Raw genomic sequence first — 21,654 nt, forward strand, 5'->3', positions numbered from 1 at the left:
TCCAGAGGCAGTGAAGTGAATGAGATTGTTGGGGCTTGGGAGCTTAAAAGGTGTGACACTCATACTGTCATATGTTGCTTTTGCAATTAAAGGTGTCCGCAGGTGAAACTCGTGTTGATCTCATATTATTGTATAAACCTCTTAATCTTTTGTTCAAAGGAGCCGGACGCATCCTTGCGTTGTTTATTTTTTTTGTACATTCTGTTTACTGCAAATGGTTAGAATTCCAATTGTGTGGTAGCCATCCACTTGGCAAACAGTAAGTTTGCTTTGCAATTTAATGAGGAAACTCCCTTATTTTTACTTTTCACAGAGACATTTTTATAAGACATTTTAATAAGCAGATGGAAACCACCACCTAGTATTTTAGAAACTTCCAGTCTCTCCCCGTCCCTACCCCAAATGCAAAGTTCTGAGTTTTTATATATTGATTCAGGAGAGTGTAAATTTTCAAGTTACACAGAACTCTTCATTAGACAAAACACAGCAGCTTGCCTTGCTCACAGTACATACTGCATCTTTTCAGAAAGCAATATAGCCTTGTCTACCTATGAGGCAGAATGAGATGAAAAAGCAATAATAGAATGAATGGGGAAACTTGTGGCTTCAGATGTGAGGTTCCATTTTTTAAAACTGCCTCCAGGTAGAAAACTTAACACAGCAGGGAGTGAGTTGAGCTAGAAATTTCTCCCTGTTCTGCTATTTTTTTACGTGCTTGGAGGTTTTTCACAAGGGGGAAGACTAGGGGCTGGCAAATCTACTCAATGATCTCAGGATTCTACTGCATCATTCTGCTGGAGCTTGTCACGTCTGTCCTGGCAAGCAAAAAGCAGCCCACCAGGTTCTCATAAGAACATAAGAAGAGCCTGCTGGATCAGGCCAGTGGCCAGTGGCCCACCTAGTCCAGCATCCTATTCTCACAGTGGCTGAACAGATGCCTCTTGTGGGAAACTTGCAAGCAGGATTTAAGCACAAGAGCACAAGAGCTCTGGTTTCCAGCAGCTGGCGTTCAGACGCATTACTGTCTTGGACTGTGGAGGCAGAGCATAGCCTGGCTAGTAGATCTCCCATTCTTGTCATCTCCTTGAGAAGTACTCCTCTGTCAAGTTCCCAGCGTACCATAATGCACAGCTGCATTTGCCTTGGTGGCGCAGGGCTGCTCAGAAGCTGGAGGTGGTTGTCCAAGATGTCCAGTGGGCAGGGTGCTCTGCGCAGTTCCTTGTCCCTCCCTGTCATGATCACAGCCAGAATGAGCTGTTCAGGAAGATTCATTTTTTTAGAAATAAGGGAATTCATGTTCACTTTGCATGATTTTTACTGGTTGTAGAATTCAGTGGTTTTGGTGAAGAATTTGCATTGCCTGGCGCAGAGCTCTAATATATATTTTAGCACAGATTGTGCACAGATTTGCTGTGGTGCCGTCTCTGGAACTAAGCAGGCCCGGATGTGGCCATTTCCAGGATCCTTCTTGGACTTTCCCATGATCTTCTCCTTGCACGAAGGATGAGAAGGAAGTGCCATAAAATCAGTGACAATTGCTTTAACAGAAATACCCTCTTGCTGCAGCCTCTCAGATACTGTTTTGGTTTCTGCTTTTTTGCTTTCATGACTGACTAAGCCCATGGGGCATCCCACATTTTGGGCGTTTAATCCTTTATTGTGGTGCACTTGCAAAGACCTTTTAATTCTAATCAAACCATGTCATCTTAAGACATGTTTGTTTGTTTTTTAAATAGCAATAATCAAATCTTTTATAAATGCATTCATAGGCCCGAGCCTACCTAAAACATAAACAGTAGGATTATTATTTGCGGATTTCTAGAGCAGGTTGATATTCTCCCTTGGCATTTATGAAACAACGTGAAGGTATGAAGATATTATTTCAAGGAGGGGGGAACGAAACTGAGAAGACAGTTGCATTGAGTTCAATGGGTCTTGCATCTCAGTGAGTGGAGATAGGAGTACAGCCTAACTTGTTTTAAACTAAGAGTAGCATTGAACTGCCTGCCTGCCAAAGGAAGCCTCCAGGAACCAGGAACTTTCCTTGTTAACTGGAGGGGCCACAGGACATTTGCTCACTGGCTGGCAAGAGGCAGATCCTTTCCCAGTTTTTCACTCGGCAGTTTGAGTGAGGTCAGGCTGTTTGCAAGCGTAAGGTCTGTTTCAATAGCTCCCTTGGTTGCAGCATCTTGCTTCAAATCAAGATAAGTAGTGGCAGAGTTGGCCCAAGACATTTTGCCGCTTGAGGCAGAACAGAAAATGGCGCCCTCCCTGCCTCCCCATCCTCCTCTGTTACTTGAGGTGACTGGAGGTTGTCTGGGGAAGCCTGGCATGATGAAGGCAAGTGCAGGAGACAGCGAGCAGCCCAATCCTGAGGGGCCTGGAACTGTTATCCCTCCCAGCTGTCCACAGCCTGCTGCCTGAGGCTACTGCCTTACCAAGGCTAATGGATGGGCCGGCCTTGAATAGTGGGTAACTCACGGATATATCTTTCTCTCTATCTTTCCCACTACCAATTTCAGTTTGGCATTTAAGCATAGCTGTCAACTTTTCCCTTTTCTTGCGAGGAATCCTATTTGGAATAAGGGAATTTCCCTTTAAAAAAGCGGAAACGTTGACAGCTATGAATTTAAGTCGTCTGTTACACCCTCTTTTCCAGACCTTCCCTGGTCTTTTGTGGATACACACAAGAATATTGGTGGAAATAGCACAGGTCCCAAGATGGTCAAAGCTCAGGTGCCTGTCCCTTTCCAAAATCTGTTTTCTCTTACTCCTTAACAAACTTTAATTTTATTGTTATTTTTGTGTGTTGTATTTTTCTTTAAACTGCTGATCATCTCTGTGTGATTTCTGTTAACTTTTCCTCTTCTTTTTCTTCGTCTCTTTTATTTTAATGTGTGCCTGTTTACCCCTAAAGGGATATTGCTGTATGAGCCCCTGTGATGATGAATATGTAAGTTCCTGCATTTTCTTTTATTATCTTTTCCACATTGCCTTATGCATCCTTTTCCTGTCCTCTCTCCCCTTCGCGGGCTCTTTAGCCCATGCCCTTTGCTCTGCTTGTGCACCAGTGACATTTTTGAATGGCAAAAGGTATTGGAATGCTTGCATGAAAATCTGTTGGAATGCTTGCATGGGAAAGTGCAGCACAACTACAAGTCAAATTAAGCCTGTGCCTTATAATAGGCAGACTAAGGAGTAAACCCTACACAAATTCAGAGTGGAGTCCCTAAGGCGGTTGAATGGCACCTTGTACGCCTCCTTCTGTCAACTTCTGTAGCCAAGCTGGTGCCAAAGGCCGAGAGGGGAGGGTCTTGTCATCTGGGCAACCCAGGACCTCCATACCCACTGCCCAGCCTTGCGCCCCAGGGAGGTCACTTTGGTGCTGCTGACACAGCAAAAGCAAGCTGGGAGGCAGCAGTTACAAGTTACCGGTCACTGCAGCCACAGCAGGCGCTGTGATTCTCCAGCGGTTAGACTTCACCCCCGGAGGTGCACTCCATTGTCTCTTGAGACAGATCGATGCCAGCAACTCGATTAAAGACCTCTTAGGGAACAATCGGAAGAATGAAAAGTGTAAGTTATGCTGAGTTAAGCAAAACTGGTGCAGTTTTGCATTGCCTGGCCAGATCCACACTCTGTTCAGCAGTGGGGCTACCTCTGGCTGAACTGGCCTAAGTCTGATTGAGGGAAAACAAGCCTTTAGAATAGAGTTACATCACCCTTCTGCTGACTACAGTCCATTTCAGCACTTCATGGTGTTAACTTGAGTTGGGAGATACAGTGGTACCTCGGGTTAAGAACTTAATTAGTTCTGGAGGTCCGTTCTTAACCTGAAACTGTTCTTAACCTGAAGCTCCACTTTAGCTAATGGGGCCTCCCACTGCCACCGCACTGCTGCTGCACAATTTCTGTTCTCATCCAGAAGCAAAGTTCTTAACCCAAGGTACTATTTCTGGGTTAGCGGAGTCTGTAACCTGAAGCGTATGTAACCCGAGGTACCACTGTACATATTTGTGGCAGATGTAAATGGAGGGATTGAATGGAAAGGAAATGCAGATAAGTACAGGCAGTGATTACATTATTACCACTTGTAGATGGCACGGACATCTGCAACCGCCAAAGCATTTCTATATTTACCTGCAACTCTGGACAGTGCTTCATGCATCTGAGTCAGTGAACTGTGGCCCATGAAAGCTCATGCCATAATAAATGTGTTAGTTTTTCAGGTGCCACAAGACTGTTTGTTTTTGCTGCCGCTGACTAACAAGGCTACCTCTCTGGAAATGATTACAATAATGGCTATGAGCTCAGGAGTCCATCTTTGCCTGTGCATGATGAGTCAGATGGCATTTTTTGGAAGAAGCAGATTGTCTTAAAGCACATCTTGTTGAGAGCAAGGTTCTGGCTGCACCTTCTGCAGCCCAGATGGCCATTTGCAGGCAGGCCTCCTAGCCAAGAGACCTTTATGACCATTCCAGATTGCCCACAGCCAGTGCATTCTTTGCAGGGAGAGGATATTGGCTTTCTAGGCTTCAGACATAAGCGGAGTTAGGGAATAGGAAAAAACAACAACTCCAGCCCTGTTTAGAATGATTCCAGTCTCCTGCTGAAATGGTCTCTTAAGACTGTTTCTAGCGGAGACATTAGGCACAAGCTTTTCCCTATGCTATGAGGCCTAGAGGAGCTTGTGCAAAGCAAAGGGGGGTGGGAAATCACAGAATGTGGCATTCATGGTGCAGAATTCAGTTTCCTGATGGTCTCCATTTGCATTGCTACCCCAAGGGAACCCAAGCCCAGCTGATCTCCTCCCTTGTGTACAGTGGAAGTGGATCCCCATGCAATATCCCTTCATCTTTCCCTTCCCAGGGAGGGCCAGCGTGGTGTAGTGGTTAAGAGTGGTGGACTCGTAATCTGGTGAACCGGGTTCGCTTCCCCGCTCCTCCACATGCAGCTGCTGGGTGACCTTGGGCCAGTCACACTTCTCTGAAGTCTCTCGGCCTCACTCACCTCACAGAGTGTTTGTTGTGGGGGAGGAAGGGAAAGGAGAATGTTAGCCGCTTGGAGACTCCTTAGGGTAGTGTGATAAAGTGGGATATCAAATCCAAACTCTTTTATTCTTCTTCTTCTTCCCATTCACTGACAGGCTTGCGTAGCGCCAAACTGCACCCCAGTGTGCACAGACGTAATCTCAAGCAGAGACCTGTGCCCCTCTTATGTGCATCCAGAAACATGGGAAGAACCACTTGCTCTGTGTTCTCTATGCTGAGTGGCAGTGAGGCTTCAGGATTTCCGGTTAATCCAGGCACCCCCTAAACTCAGCCCTCCAGCTGTTTTGGGACTACAGTTCCCATCATCCCTGACCACTTGTCCTGTTAGCTAGGGATGATGGGAGTTGTAGTCGTAAAACAGCTGGAGGGCCGAGTTTGGGGGTGCCTGGGTTAATCCTTTTAACTAGTGAAACCAGAGATTGACGCTGGGACTGTGTGCGTGCGAAACATGCTTTTTCCCATTCCCAAGGATGAGAGCTCCTCTGTGTACGTGGGGTACTCTTGCTTTTGAGCACAAATAACATGATTCCATTCTTCCCTCCAATAGCGGTTCTGAGTGCTGATGGCTATCCAAAGTGGGCCGCATCTGCATGTTTATGGGGACCCACAAGGTTGCTGTATTTAAAAAATATATATTTAGTGGGGGAAATAAGGAGAAGCCCCTTCCAAACCATCCAATGAGGACTGAGTATGTCCTGTGACCACAGGATGCTGACAGACTGTGTCTTTTATACATACACATATATACAGATGCGCAAATCTGGGGAAGGGAATGAAAGAAAGTGGCTAGAATCCTGAACAAGAAGCACTCCACACTGCCACATTTTGTTGCAGATCCTACCCGTTAAAACTAATCATATCTTCCAGATGCTTAATCCAGTCTTAAAAAATAAAAATCCACTGATTGGACCAGAATGGTCCTCAGCAATGTCCACAGGCTGCCACATTTGCACTTTATCCTTCACATCTCTCTTTTTGGGCTTTTTAAAGGCTTCAGGATAGGTAACTGCCTAGGATGGAACGAATCAGCATGATTTCATTGAGTTAGATAGCTTTTGATGGGGGGGCGGCGGCGATGTCTCATCGAAACAAAAAGACTGCCACCACAAATCAAAAGTACCTAGGAAAATGAATAAAAATGAGTGCAAGGCAAGTGGATTTAGGTAGAATACAATGTGTCTGTACAACGGTCTTGCTGTGAAAGGAAGCCCCTGTACTGTAAGAGAAATGTTTAGTTTTAAGGCTTTTAATTGGCTATTATGTATCATCACTCATTGATTTAAGCATAATATGAAATGACATCCTATGCAGGTATACACTTATTCGTTTGTGGCAGAGATGCTCCTTGTGTTACATAGGGCAGCTTTGCAAAATTCCCAAGCACTCGGAAGGTATGTCAAATGGAGTAATACAATCTTCCCCGACATTTCGTGCCCTTTGTCTTCTAAAACTCCCCAGCTCCAACGCCTAACAATAGGCGCTGATTATAGAGTCTGCCATGAAAGAAGCCGCAGTTATGAAAGAAGGCCAGTCTTTAAAGGTATTAGTGGGCCTGAAAATGATTTTGCAAAGTGAGGAGTCTTAATTCTAACCAAAAAAAGATGGTGATGAATATTCTGGGAATAAATGGTGCCCATTGACATAGTTGAAATGGGTAATGGGAAGATCTGCGCAGAATATTTTTCCTCCTCTTTTGACCGCCTCCAAGTAATCTCAGTGCAGTCCCTGCATTGAAACAGATGCATCTTATTAAAACGTGGCAAGACATTACTGCTTTTGATGGGCTAAACGGTGTTTGATTTAATGAAGCCTCTTGTCAGTAGAAAAAAATACTGTATCAGTTTGGTTTGGAGGTCATATGTACCCCAAGGAAGCTGTAAGAATAAACTACAGTTGTAACTTGGTTGAGGAACGCCTTGCCAGTTGAACATTTTGGCTCCTGGACACCGCAAACCCAGAAGTGAGTGTTCCGGTTTGCAAACGTTCTTTGGAACCCAAACATCCAGTGCGGCTTCTGGAGCTTCCTGCAGCCAAACGGAAGCCGCGCCTTGGTTTCCACACGTTTTGGAAGTTGAATGGACTTCTGGAACAGATTACGTTTGGCTTCCACGGCACAACTGTACCTGGAAAATGTGTTATGCGTGGCACCATTTGCAAATGAGAAAAATGCCTTTATTGGGAACTTTCTTTTTCCAATAAAACAGTATAGTCTCAAAGAAGAAACTATATTGAGGTCAGCAACACCCATGATGTAAAAGTCCATAATTGTACACTGGCAGCATGTTGGGTGTAACTGCATAACAGGGCAGTAATCATGCCCTATAACAGCAACTTGAAACTTTACAGACCTTGCAACCATTACACTGTTTGATCAACCTATGCACAATCATCACATTTCACAATGGCATGAATAGAAGAGATAAAATGATTGCACAAAGCATATAGTTCGCTGTGACTTTCTGACTTTGCATTGACTTCAGAGGTTTTAATCAACTCCAGAGCTAGGTCTATTAGGAAGAGGCATCTTTTGGGATATTCACTCTGTTATGGATTGTTCGATTTCAGCAAATTGTTCTACATTTTTTTAAAAACCTACCATTGGCCACTATTTGATCATGCATTGGGATGTGTATGTGGCGATTATCTGGTCACCAGTGCCCATACCACTTTTAATTTTATTCTAATAAAAATGATCTGTAATGGCTTTTAGTCAAACACAATAAGTGATTGATTGATTGATTGATTGATTGAATAAAGAATGATATTGGGCTTGGTGACCCGGAAACTACAACTAATCCAGAATGCGGCAGCTAGACTGGTGACTGGGAGCAGCCACCGAGACCATATAACACCGGTCCTGAAAGACCTACGTTGGCTCCCAGTACATTTCCAAGCACAATTCAAAGTGTTGGTGCTGACCTTTAAAGCCCTAAATGGCCCTGGCCCAGTAGACCTGAAGGAGCGTCTCCACCCCCATCGTTCTGCCCAGACACTAAGGTCCAGATCCGAGGGCCTTCTGGCGGTTCCCTCCCTGCGAGAAGTGAGGTTACAGGGAACCAGGCAAAGGGCCTTCTCGGTAGTGGTGCCCACCCTGTGGAACGCCCTCCCACCAGATGTCAAAGAGAACAACAACTAGCAGACTTTTAGAAGACATCTGAAGGGAGCCCTGTTTAGGGAAGCTTTTAATGTGTGACATTTTAATGTATTTTAAATCTTTGTTGGAAGCCACCCAGAGTGCCTGGGGAGACCCAGCCAGGTGGGCGGGTTACAAATAATAAATTATTTTTATTATTATTATTTATTTGTAGTTTGGGATTGCTGCATGTTATGCATTGAAGAAAGGTCCTCCCTTTCTCAGGCACCTAACTTTACAGTCCCAAGTCATCTTAAAACCAGTACTGCTTCTGTTGTCAGTTACGGATTTGTGGACAAGGTACTCTGGGAGAATTTCTGGTTTGTTTGTGCCAATTGAAATCGTAAGCTTTTGCTTTGGTCACTTCTTTTTCCTCCTTCTTTCTCTTTACTTGCTCTCGTGTCATCATTGTCCTGGTGCTTTTCTTTGGCCTAAGCCTTGGGCTCCTTCCATCTTGAATCTCCATCCGTTCTGTTTGGATGCTCAATTTATCCGAAACTCTTCCCCTCCCTGCTTCCAACACTTACACCCGTCTCTCCTCCTTGCAAGTATTTAAACCCCATCTGGAAAAGCTTATCTTTTCTCCTGGACCTTTCTTAACTCTGTTTCCAACTTCTTGTTCCTCCAAATTGTCCTGTTTGATAGATGTTTGTTAAGCCTGTGAGTAGAGTTTGTTCCCTTAATAACCACACCGGACCTTGAGGATGGTCTAGAAGCTTATTCTGTTCAAGCTGTTCCCCAGAACAAGCTGCTGGGATTGTATTACACTTGAGTTCCCAGGGCTTAACGGTTCCCACTTGAAGTGGCCTTCAGAGTCCTTGGCTGTTTCCTCCATATGATAGAGCAAGGAGCATGCATGTGTGGCCTGAGTCTTGTGTGGTCTGCTTATTATTATTATTTTTCACTTTTTCATAATCCTTTTATTTGAGAATAAACATACCATACTTTTCCGTGTATAAGATGCCCCCATGTATAAGACGCTTCCTATTTTGGGGGACTCAAATTTGCTGCAGTATCAACCAATCAACACCACCCATTGACGCAGCAACCAATAACACGCACAATAGCCGCTAACAGCCACAGCAGCGACCAATCAAATGCCCACCCTATGCACTACCCATTTATAAGACGCCCCCCATTTTTTAGCATTATTTTTAAAGAAAAAAACTTAGTCTTATACACGGAAAAGTTTACAATGATTTTGTATATACATTATAAACATTTCCCATTCTTTTTAAAATTTCTTGTCTTCTTGATTCCTGAGCTTCCCAGTTAATTTTGCCGTTTTGGATAGTCCATCAACTTGGTTTGCCATTCTTCTCTGGTCGGGGCTGTCTCTTCCTTCCATCTCTGGGCTAGTAACACCCTGGTCTGCCTTTTTTATATATATATAGCACCCCTTTGTCCTTAAATTCATAAAACAAGATTGCATACTCAGGATCTCTTAGCAGACCGTATAATTAATCTGCAGTAAGTAATCTTGAGTGAAATCTATCTGAGGCCAGATTTGTGGGCAGTGGTGGTGCTAGCCTGATGGAATTCCCTCTCCAGACTTTTAGAAACCTCAGCTAGGCTTCTTGTCTTTAGGTCTTTAAAATACCCCCTCCCTCAAAACATTTGGATTATGATGAGGGTGCCCTCCTCCCTCTCCATTTCATGATAATGATCAATGGTGATTTTTATTTTTTGCTTATTTCACTGATTAGCAGTGTTTTTTTGCAGTGCCTTTATCATCCTAGATCTTTATGGTGTTTTTCAATTTATCACAACTGCCTTGGATGCAAGCTACATTTTTAATAAAGGTTTCCAAACTGTATTTTGGAAGAGTATTGGTAGCCATGAGAAAAATCCAAGGTTTGGTTTTGCCTTAGTCTTTCTCTCTTTCGAACCTACCAAAGTGATGCAGACACAAAACCCCAAACAGAAACTAAATAAAAGAATGTAAGTTTTACCACCACCCCCTCTTTTCTTCCCCAACCTTATATTGCATACAGCACTAATGTCTCACAACAAATGTAACTGATCTGTAGAAAACACAACCTGAAAAAGAGACAATGCACGTACTTTGGTAAACCAAGAAAATCTTGATTAATTTTTTTTAATCTCCCTTTCTCCCTGTCTCTCTGTTTTTTAACTACAGGCCTCAACAATGTTAAGAGCATCATTAGTTCCTGTGTAAGTAATTTTCTTTTAAATTTGTTATTCTTTTTTAAAAAAGCATAATTTGGGCAGTAACCTGAAATGCACTGAGAAGTCAAAGCTGAAATGGAGACTCCTTTCATTCATCTGACCCTCTTGGAAGTGAGCAGGGCTGTCTTAAGCATATGCAGTGCCAGGGTGCAAAGATCCACCCACTGCCCCCCCCCCAGTTGCCCAGTCCCAGGCGCGCAGGAGGTTGGAGCTGGCCAGCCGCCTCAGCATCTCACTGGCTCAGTCGCCCCCGAACTTGCGGTGCAGAGCCCGTCGCAGCGCTCTGACCAACGAACGGGCTCTTCCCCGGACTCAACTCTCGGGCCCCAGACTCTTGGCCTGGCGCCCCTGAGAACCCGGCGCCTGGGTGTCCTGTACCCCTGGCGCCTATGGGTAAGACGGCCCTGGAAGTGAGTGTACTCCACAACTTCCTGCCCTTCTAATCCCACTTGAGTGGAAACCAGTTTAGGGTAACCTGAAAAACTAATTGCAAACTAGTGTCAGTGGTGGTCATAGGGGATATGACCACACTGCCTTGCAGCATTATTGCCAAGGTGCTTGAAACAATCAAAACCTTTCAAACACAGTGGGTCGCAGGGCAGAGGATCACGGGACTGTGCTTATCTGTAAAGGAGCAGAGTCTGCATCTTGGGATGGAGCTAACCCTAATGAAAAGATAGGTCTGGGGACATACTGTGCACTAAGTCAGACAAAAGTGGTAAGCCTCTGTGGACTGTACCACTTCAAAAGGCAGGTGGGCACTCACATGATGGAATGTTCCTCCTTGAAAAAAAATTAAATCCCTGCACACGGAAAGCTAGCAGGTCATGGAGATGGGTTTTTAGCCCTGCCTTAGAAGAAGAAGAAGAAGAAGAAGAGTTTGGATTTGATATCCCGCTTTATCACTAACCGAAGGAGTCTCAAGGCGGCTAACATTCTCCCTTCCCTTCCTCCCCCACAACAAACACTCTGTGAGGTGAGTGGGGCTGAGAGACTTCAGAGAAGTGTGACTGGCCCAAGGTCACCCAGCAGCTGCATGTGGAGGAGCGGAGACGCGAACCCGGTTCCCCAGATTATGAGTCCACCACTCTTAACCACTACACCACGCTGGCTACCTTTCCCCTTACCTTTTTATGTGTAAGAATTCATTTTTTAATATGGAGGTATATTCAGACCTTTGGTCTGAAGTGGTGCATTCCTTGCACAGGTTTTCCATCTCCAAATGTCTCCCTTGGCTGGGATCAACATGCAACTTTGAAAGGAGTCACTATGCTTTTCATGAGTGCATCTTTTCTCATTTTGCCATGCAGGAAAATGCAGGAGGTGCCGCTCTTGCCATCTTTGGATTACGAGAAGCTAAAGAAAGACCTGGTTGAAGGGAGCGACCGCCTGAAAACCTTCTTGCTGCAGGCATTGCGCTGGGTGGGTGAGCTAGAGAACAGAGAGGTGCATCTCTTGCAAGGAATATGACGTAACCCCATCCTCACCAAAAGATGTTGCAGCATTCCAAGTCCTGGATATTAATTGGTCTCTCTTGCCAAATTTGACTGTCCCAAATTCTGCTTGCTGTTGTCTTTGCCCTCTCTGGGCTGCACTGCCTCACCCCGTTTGACTTTCAGGGTTGAGAATTCACTCTGGCCCCTTTCCAGTCTTTGAGCATGCAGAGGGGAAATTTGAATTCCATGTCGCAGAAAACCATTTGAGGAGCTGAAAAGGGAGGGTGGTTAAGGGGGGAAACGGAGAGTTCATGTGACGTAGCACCCACTGAAATTAAGTTTGAGCAGCAGAGATTGCTGGCTGGTACAGTGGAAGTGGGAGGGCAGAAGGTGGAGAGACCGGGAGGAGGGGGAGCCAGAGACACGGACAGGCGGAGCCAACTAATTTGAGTTTTGCCCCATCCTGCTCCCTGCTCAGTTTCACAAGGGCAGCACGGAGACTAAGGAGGGGGAGGAAGCTGACAGGCAGGGCCATCCCCTGAACTGGTTACAAATAAGAAGGCAGGCAGGTGTGAACAGGGGCGGAGGAAGGGGGGTGCGGTGGGTGCAGGCCGCCCTGGGTATCACCACTGGGGGGGGGGCAACAAAATGCTGGGCGGCACTCACCACAGGACCTGCAGCGCGCCCAAGCCACACCTGTCTCCTGGGAGAGACGCAGTGGCTTGGGCATGTGCAGGCTCTGCGCTGCCCAAACGGTCTGCCCGCTGCCTGCCCCCCCCCAGCTGTAGGGCGGCTGAGTGGGAGGAGGCAGGCAGGCTCTGGAGGCCCCACGGTGCACCCTGCCCCATGGGCGACCTGCGCCGCTCCAGGCACACTGCCCCAGGTGCCCGAGAGCCAGTGTGGTGTAGTGGTTAAGAGCGGTGGACTCGTAATCTGGTGAACCAGGTTCGCTTCCCCGCTCCTCCACTTGCAGCTGCTGGGTGACCTTGGGCTAGTCACGCTTCTCTGAAGTCTCTCAGCCCCACTCACCTCACAGAGTGTTTGTTGTGGGGGAGGAAGGGAAAGGAGATTGTGAGTCGCTTTGAGACTCCTTTGAGTAGTGATAAAGCGGGATATCAAATCCAGACTCCTCTTCTTCTTCGTCTTCTTCTTCTTCTTTCTCCACCGCTGGGTGTGAACTGGGTAAGGGCAGACTGCCATCAGTGGGGCAGTGAGCCCTAACGAACCAGCCTCCAGTTGATGCAGGGCTGGTGCTGCTTCCTAGAGCATCCATCCTTCCCTTGTGGTTGTTCGACCCAATTGGCAAGGAACAGAGCAATCAAGTTGATGACCTTGGAGGGAAGGTGGACCTTCTCTCAAAATGTTCCTACGTTGTTGCTGCCTAGACCCTCTCACAAGTCTCTCCTTTTAGTGTAATTCTGAGTGAGGAGGGCATTATTTTATTTTTTAACCAAAAGAAGAAGAAAAATCTGAGTTTCTTTGGATGCTGAATTCTCAGCCCAGTACTAGTTTATGTATTTTTGGTGTAAATGCATAAGGTCCACACCTTTGGCAAGCTACATAACTCCTGCTGTTTAGAAGAGTGAGGCAGCTACCTCGGTGGCAGTAGTTGTGGGTAGGGGCCAAGAGTGGTGGTGAGATGTTGGAGGATAGAGCTGTACGTACCATGCATGGCCTGGCCTGCAACCCACAAGCTAGCCTTCTTCCATAAGATGAAAGGAATGAGGATGCTGCCCTGTTGCCAGCATCAATGTAGGACTGAACTGCAAGCCTGGTTGGCTTCTGTAGGATTTGGGAGTGGGTGCCATCTTGACTTCGGCCTCAGCTAACAAAATGTCTTGAGCCGGCCCTGGAGGATGATTGTTTAGCAGAGAAGGGTGATGAGGAAGTGCTGCCTTCTTGCGCCTAGATAATTTCTCTAATTATAGATGATAGCTGTGCGCTTGATGCTTGTTCCTCCGTGCTTCTTTTATAGCGCCTGACAACATCCCATCCTGGTGAGCAGAGAGACACCGTTCTCCAGGCTTATATCAACAACGATCTTCTTGACTGCTACAGCAATGTCCAGGTGAGCATTGGCAATCAGTGGGAGATCAGTGGGAGAGCCCACAGCTAGCTTTCTGGGAATGCCAGTGTCAGAAGGTGCTGGCACAGGAAGCCACCCATCGAAGGCACAAGGCACATCAGAACCGGCTTTCTTGGGAAGAAGAGGGTCTGCTTAGAAGCAGAGAAACTTGCTGGCTGGGCTAAATATTGTTACTCTGTCTGGAAGATCAGGCTACACAAGTTCCCACTTGAAAACTGCTTGTTGTTGGAATAACAACACAGACCTTAGCTCAGTGCAGCCCAGTTTCTTGTTCCTGCTTCCTGCCCTTTCCTCCTGATCCCTGCTCACGCCCTGCCCTTGGAAAACCCCACACACCTTTAGACTGCTCTCCTGTGTCCTTGGATTTGCCTCACAGATACGGGAACCACCCTCTTTTAGATTGCCTCACTGGGCCTCCCCCCAGCTTCTTCGTTTCTAGGGTGCCCTGATATCTGACTGCTACCTTAACCCTCCTGAGTTTAGTCAGCCCCCTGTCCTAGGAATCTAGCTCCCCGCAAGCGAGCATCAGACGAGGGCGTGGCACCCATTTGCCTAATAATCAGCACAGATGCCTCTCTTTGTGTATTGTACAACTCAGCTATTTGTGACACAGTCTTTGCCGAGATATATATCTCATTGAGATATATCTATAGATAGATATAATTTCAAGACTCAAGCACTGAATTGTCTTTTTGTCTCCTGCAGAGAAGCGTGTTAATGTTAATACAGTCAAAGAGCGAGGTTGTCCGTCAATATACAGCCAGGCTTATCAACGCATTTGCTTCACTGGCTGAAGGTAAGAAGAGAACGGCTACCAAGGTAGCTGTTTTTCAACTCTGTTGGCTCGTAGTATTTACAGTGGTACCTCGGGTTAAGTACTTAATTCGTTCCAGAGGTCCGTTCTTAACCTGAAACTGTTCTTAACCTGAAGCACCACTTTAGCTAATGGGGCCTCCTGCTGTCGCCGCACCGCCGGAGCACAATTTCTGTTCTCATCCTGAAGCAAAGTTCTTAACCTGAAGCACTATTTCTGGGTTAGCAGAGTCTGTAACCTGAAGCATCTGTAACCTGAAGCATATGTAACCTGAGGTACCACTGTATATGTAAGTGTCCTAATGGGTTGTGTCAGTGCTTAAGGTAAGGTAAATGACCCCCAGACGGTTAAGTCCAGTCAAAGGCGACTGTGGGACGTGACACTCATTTTGCTTCAGGCCGAGGGAGCCAGTGCTTAAGACCCAGTGCTGGCAAGGAAGTGGAACACACCAGTCAGTCTGAAGCTATCATAGAAACCCACCATATATTGAATCTGAGCATCAGCCCACCAAGCTCAGTATTGTCTACACCAGAGGAGGCTATCCTGCAGGCCTCTAGCTGTTGCTTGACTCTTACCCCAGCCAGCCAATAGGCAATGGTCAGGGGCGATGGGAGTTGCAGTCCATCAACATGTGGAGGGGCCACAGGTTAGCCACCCCAGTCTACACTGACAAGCAGCAGTGCTCCAGGATCAGAGATGAGGACTTTTGCAGACCTGGAATGGCATAGCACCCTCTGCATGCAGAGTATGCATACTTCCACCGAGGTGCAATGAAGAGGTGGTCCCTGTTAGTGATTAATTGCCCATATAGCAGGTCTTGGGAGCCAAACAGCAGGCAGGGGAGGGGATTGGCTTTCTTAAGCTCACGTGGTTTCCAGCCCAGGAGGAGACTTGGCTGTAATGCAGGCGCTCTCCTCGAATAAGTACCTGACTTGCAGGCCTGTTGGATGAGGCCTTTTATTACGTGGCAAACTCAGAGCAATTTTAGTATCGATAGAATTGGCACATTCACAATTATTTTCAGCATCCCTAAATTAATACTACTACTACTAATGATAAGGGACGCGGGTGGCGCTGTGGGTAAAACCTCAGTACCTAGGACTTGCTGATCGTAAGGTCGGCGGTTCGAATCCCCACGGCGGGGTGAGCTCCCGTCGTTCGGTCCCAGCTCCTGCCCACCTAGCAGTTCGAAAGCACCCCTAAGTGCAAATAGATAAATAGGTACCGCTTTATAGTGGGAAGGTAAATGGCGTTTCCGTGTGCGGCGCTGGTGCTGGCTCGCCAGAGCAGCCTCGTCACGCTGGCCACGTGACCCGGAAGTGTCTTCGGATGGTGCCGGCTCCCGGCCTCTTGAGCGAGATGAGCGCGCAACCCTAGAGTCGGACACGACTGGCCCGTACAGGCAGGGGTACCTTTACCTTTTTTACTAATGATAATAGGTGGCTTCCAGCACAAACATAATAAAACGCCAGACATTAAGAACTTGCCTTCAGATGTCTTCTAAAAAGTTGTGTAGTTCTTTAGCTCCTTGACATCTGATGGCTTCACTTTGTGCCCTTTATGCCTTTTTGTGGGAAACTGGCATAAAGCAGTGAAGGCACTCTGAGATGGCAGGACATAAGGACGGGCAGCCTGGTGTGGTGCCGTGTGATGCAGAGATATGTGGCATCAAGGTCTGTGGCTGGACTGCAGTTTGACGGAATGCCATTGCACGGGGCATCTGTCAGCCAGCATCTTGGATGAAACCATATACAGTGGTACCTCGTGTTACGTACCATCCTCCTTACGAATTCTTCGGGTTACACGCTCTGCTAACCCGTAAATAGATGCCCCTTGTTGCGAACTTTGCCCCGGGATGCGAGCGGAAGTCGCATTCCGGCGGTGCGACAGCAGCGGGAGGCACCATTAGTGAAAGCGCACCTCGTGTTATGAGCAGTTTCCGGTTACGAACGAACCTCCGGAACTGATTAAGTACGTAACACGAGGTACCACCGTATGTGCAGCATGGCTACTCAATGGCACAGCCGAGAGCAATCCAGGATTCTGCGGTGCATGTGCACACACGCATGCAGATCTTGGCTTGAGATTGGAGGAGAAGCTTAAGATTATGGGGCAGGGTGCTTGTGGGGAAAGAGTCAAAACAACGTTCATTGTTCTTGTGCGTGGAAGTTCATTGTGTGGAAGTTCATCATCTTTTGTCCCTATTGAGGGCTTGTTTAATGTCCAGCTCCTTGGTGGGTACCCTGGAGATGTATTGACTGCAGAAGAAGAACTGCAAAGCACAAGAGGCAATACTTTTATTGGGTCAAAGGGCAGCCAGAAGTGCTTGAAGCAGGCTTTTAAATTGCACAAAACTTGTTTTCATCAGGTGTAGGGTTTCCCATAAAACAGAGGGCAGGGAGGTGACGTTGGATGCTGAGGCGGCTGTAAGGCCAATAGAAAGAGAATAAATGTTTAAAGAGAGACTCTTACGTTTGCCCAGGTACAGCTGATTTGCCGTTCTAAATTTTTTATTGCCTTTATATATGGGCTTTCTGTCAATTCAGCCAAGGCGGCTCACAGTTTTAAAATGATGGTTTACTATTTAATATAGATCTTACGAAAGGGAAAGGGGGCAGTGAGGTTAGAGGAAAGTAATTAAATCTAAGCTCTGTGACCAATGAATGAAACAGTCCTGGGAGGGAAGGATCACATGGCAGCTGGCCTAGCCAGGTGGATGAAGTGGGGGCTCACTCTCCCAGCAATCCCTCGGATGCCACCTGGTGGGAATGGCTCCTGGTGGGGATGGTTATTAGACAGAAGGAGACAGATGACACGGTTCTAGCCAAGCCAGTGGAAGAAGCCTTGTAGCCTCACCTCTCCAATGCAACCAAGTGGAATGGCCAAGTGGAGGTGGGGGCAGTTCGTAGAGAAGACTTGGTCCTAGCCAGGCCAGTTGCTGTTCCACTTTTCCCTCTGATGCAGCCAAGGTTATCCTCAAGATCTGGTTGTAGAAATGGTCTGTCCGTTCGCAGCAATGCACAAGAAAGAGAAACAAGATCTACGGGGGGAAACCCAGCAAGGGTAATATAAACAATTTGGGATGAATCTTGCAAGAATCGTTTAGAAACTGTATCTCAGGGGCCTGTTCCTTCCCCGAGATGCTCTCCTCTGTCTCATTCTTTGCCCTGTTTTATCCAGGCCGAATCTACCTTTCCCAGAATCCCCGGTTGCTCCGAATGCTGGAAGAAAGGTTGAAAGCCGAAGACAAGTATTCCCTTACCCGAGAGAACGTCCTGGGGGCTTTGCAGAAACTCAGCCTCAGGTGATGAAAGCAGAGGGGCCCTGCTGGCGGCAGGAAAGGAAATGCAGGCTTGTTAGGTTGCATTCAGGGACGAAAGAAGGCCTGATTTTCATATAACTGTCATCAGAGCACTCCAGAGCTGATGACAGGCGCATCGCTTAGAGCTGGAGGAGGAAGAGAGCTCAGAGGGAGCTTGGTTGGCAAAGTGATTTGCCTTTTCCCGCATAATCATACTCAACTTACGCATCCCTTTATCTCATTTTAGTGATCATTGCGCATACTTTTTGATATTTATACAGACAGAACATTAAAACAAACCATATTGAGGAGAAATACGTAAGTGAACCATGCATCCTCATTACACACTTTGGGGAAAATGTATCTATAGATGCCAAACAATAGAGGATTGATTAAAGCAGTAGACTTGTGAAATTAACCTTTTTTAAGCCTTAGAGCAGTCTTCCTCAACCTCGGCCCTCCAGATGTTTTTAGCCTATAACTCCCATGATCCCTAGCTAGCAGGACCAGTGGTCAGGGATGATGGGAATTGTAGTCTCAAAACATCTGGAGGGCCAAGTTTGAGGAAGCCTGCCTTAGAGAGAATCAGTGACATGATATCTAACAAAGAAATAAACATACTTGACTGAACTATTATCTGTTATTCTTAAATATAAAGTGATTATATGATGCAAATCTTATAATCCAGGGAGGGGCTGGATTTGTTGTCTTTTGCACTGAAATGTAGTCCGTTCCACTGTTGAACGTATGTTACTGTCAGAAAGTTACCATATTTTTTGCACCATAACACTCACTTTTTTCCTCCTAAAAAGTAAGGGGAAATGTCTGTGTGTGTTATGGAGGGAATGCCTACGGGTGGCATGCCTACGGATTTTCCTCCTCTAAAAACTATGTGCGTGTTATGGTCGGGTGCGTGTTATAGAGCGAAAAATACAGTATTTCTGATGTTTGGTCGGAATCTCCTTTCTTGTAACTTGAATCCAACAGTTTGGGTCCCAGCCTCTGGAGCGGCAGAAAAAAAGCTTCTACATCTTCCATGTGACAGCCCTTTAGATCAGTTCCTCCTTGTTGTGAGGCCCAGGTCCAAGATAGAGGATCCCCTTGTTACTTCTTCCACCTTCTGGGAAATGAGCTAGATATGCAGGCCTTTTCGCAAGGGGCCTTCCGCAGCCTAGGAGTGGCCACTGAGAAGGCCCTGCTGTGTATAGTTGAGACAGTGGGGGGCGGCGGAGGAGACCCAGCAGGGCCTTCATTCATTTATTGACTCCAAGAGCAGCTTCACACAGAAAGAGGCGGTCCTTAAGGTATCCTGGCAGTAGCAGAGGAAGGGGTGGGGCACACCAGGCCGCACTTACCTTGGGGGAGGCACACCTGACCCTAAGGTGCAGCACCTTCCAGCCCCACGCCTACTGCCTCCCCCTCAGCTGTCCCAAAAAGGCAGTGCGGGGCTGGCATCTGCCCTCTAGGGGGAGGACGCCTGGGAGGGACGCAGCTTTGGTGGCACACCCCGCCCCCAGAATGTCCCACCCTATGGAGTGGCGCTTGCGGGCACCCATCCCTGGTGCCACTGGGACTCCCTGCGCCACTGTATCCTGGTCCCAGACTGTTTGGGGCACTGTGAATCGGATTTGAAAGCCGATTCTGAGCCAGCGTAGCTGAAACATCACTAGGGTGACAATTGTCAAGGGAGGGGGCCGCTTTCCTGAGTCCTCCCTCCAAGCTACTAATCAGTCACACACAGGCACCAAACGGGTTACCAGGCTTTATTGGCTGGCGCCAGCTACAGAACATCAAACAGCAAGTCTAAAACACGGTGTTTTCTCTCCCTTCCCTGGCAGGTAATAAGAATAAGAATAAGAATAAGAATAAGAATAAGAATAAGAATAAGAATAAGAATAAGAATAAGAATAATAATTTATTTATACCCTGCCCATCTGGCTGAGTCTCCCTAGCCACTCTGGGCAGCTCCCAATCAAATGTTAAAAACAGTACAGCAAAGATTTATAGGGGCTGGGGAATGCTGGCATCCAGCCAGCCCGATCGCATATTCCCACTTTGGGGACTAATTGTTACCAAATGCCTGACCCTCCCCCTCCAGCAATACTTGCTCACAGGATCACTACTTCATGACAGTAACGATCCGACTGCCTTCCTCCTTGGCTGCTATGTCTGTGGCAGCTGAAGCTTCCAATCTTTTTGAAAAGCAGACGGGGCACAAATGTTTGTATCCAACTTTGGAATCATTGTGTTTGAATGTTTCTCAGCTGCCTCCTTCATTTGTTGGGGGGAATATGTTAGGTCAGGTGCATACAGATTACATTGAGTTTTGAGTAATTGGCAGGTGTCCACTGGTGGCACCTTACGCCAAGCAGAGTAAGCTGGGTGAGGAAAGAGTTAAATAAGCCAAGGGTCTGTCTGGAGAAAGGAGAAAATAGGCCCCAGCAGTATCAGCTGCTGCAATAACCATAAATACATCCCTTCATTAGCTCTTTTTATGGGTCATGGTTTATTTTAGCATTTGAAGAAAGGGGTGAGAGCGACAGAGGCATAAAGAAGGGAGTGAAACATTAACTGCCTTGCTATCGGGGACTATTTATGGCTTCGTAGCTTAAAAACAGAAAAAAAGCCCCAACTTTCCTTCTGGGTTCCTTCTTCTCACCCTGATAACTGATTTAGGGCTATTTCATGGGACCACTTTGTACACAGTTTAAGACATCATGAGCTGGCTTTTCCTGCAGTTAGCATACTGAGTAGTCTTGTGAAATGCTTCATGTGCGATGGGATCACAATGTGCCACAAATTAGTTATTCCAGGAGATTGTATCTTGCAAATTTTCTCGTTGGATGCAAGCTAAGTGGAGGTGATGGATTTCAAGTGGCAGATTTTTGAATGTTAAGAGGAGGCCCGCAGGATCGGGTCAGAGGCCCACCTACCTCAGCATCCTGTTCTCACAGAGATTATTAATTGATTATTAAGAATAATCAACAAACAAACGTTTGTCGCTGTCTTTGAATTCCCAGGCGGGCTCTGCAGTCGACTATGATCAAAGATGGGCTTATCCTGTGGTTGGTGGATGCACTCAAAGATACAGACAGCATGTCCGATTATACTTTGGCCTACTCTGTAGCCTTGCTCATGAACCTCTGCCTTCGGAGCTCAGGTATCTTTCAGTTCGTGTAAGGAAATATTATGTGCAGCGGGGATGGGAAACCTTTTTTTTAGCCTGGGGACTGCATTTCCCCATGGTGAGCTTTCTGGGGTGGGGTGGGGCACATCCCAGTGGGGAGGGGGCCCAGAGGCAGGAATCGGTGGGGCAAAGGCCTTTCAATAACACCCATGTCAAAGGGGGCCTAATAGGACTTGGGTTAGTTTGCTCAGATGTCTGTTGTGAATTGGTTTGGAAACACAGTGCGGATAAAATGGCTTGTATATTATCCAAATTGGATCAGGTAAGCAGAGAGTGAAGGTACGCGGGTGGCGCTGTGGGTTAAACCACAGAGCCTAGGACTTGCCGATCAGAAGGTCGGTGGTTTGAATCCCCGCGACGGGGTGAGCTCCCGTTGCTCGGTCCCTGCTCCTGCCAACCTAGCAGTTCAAAAGCATGTGCAAGTAGATAAATAGGTACCACTCCAGCGGGAAGGTA

General features: G+C 46.9%; 1 protein-coding gene and 1 long non-coding RNA gene across 7 annotated transcripts in view; one reads left to right on the forward strand and one right to left on the reverse strand.

Moving 5' to 3' along the window:
- Positions 1-21,654, reverse strand: part of LOC308478189 — a 208,400-nt gene that overhangs the window by 30,293 nt on the left and 156,453 nt on the right. The window lies entirely within an intron of this gene.
- The window catches only part of ARMC9 (armadillo repeat containing 9), an 80,938-nt gene that overhangs the window by 21,118 nt on the left and 38,166 nt on the right, over positions 1-21,654 (forward strand). For 5 of the 6 annotated variants that reach the window (XM_081007435.1, XM_081007438.1, XM_081007437.1 and 2 more), the window contains exons 10-16: positions 2,918-2,953; positions 10,325-10,359; positions 11,685-11,796; positions 13,786-13,878; positions 14,602-14,692; positions 17,891-18,014; positions 21,032-21,171. In XM_081007435.1, coding sequence (XP_080863561.1) covers positions 2,918-2,953; positions 10,325-10,359; positions 11,685-11,796; positions 13,786-13,878; positions 14,602-14,692; positions 17,891-18,014; positions 21,032-21,171 — 631 coding nt within the window. The remainder of the gene's footprint in view (positions 1-2,917; positions 2,954-10,324; positions 10,360-11,684; positions 11,797-13,785; positions 13,879-14,601; positions 14,693-17,890; positions 18,015-21,031; positions 21,172-21,654) is intronic. The other variant, XM_081007439.1, reaches the window with a different exon arrangement.

Source organism: Podarcis pityusensis (genome assembly GCF_964106645.2).
Source record: "Podarcis pityusensis genome assembly, chromosome: 5".
NCBI lineage: Eukaryota > Metazoa > Chordata > Lepidosauria > Squamata > Lacertidae > Podarcis > Podarcis pityusensis.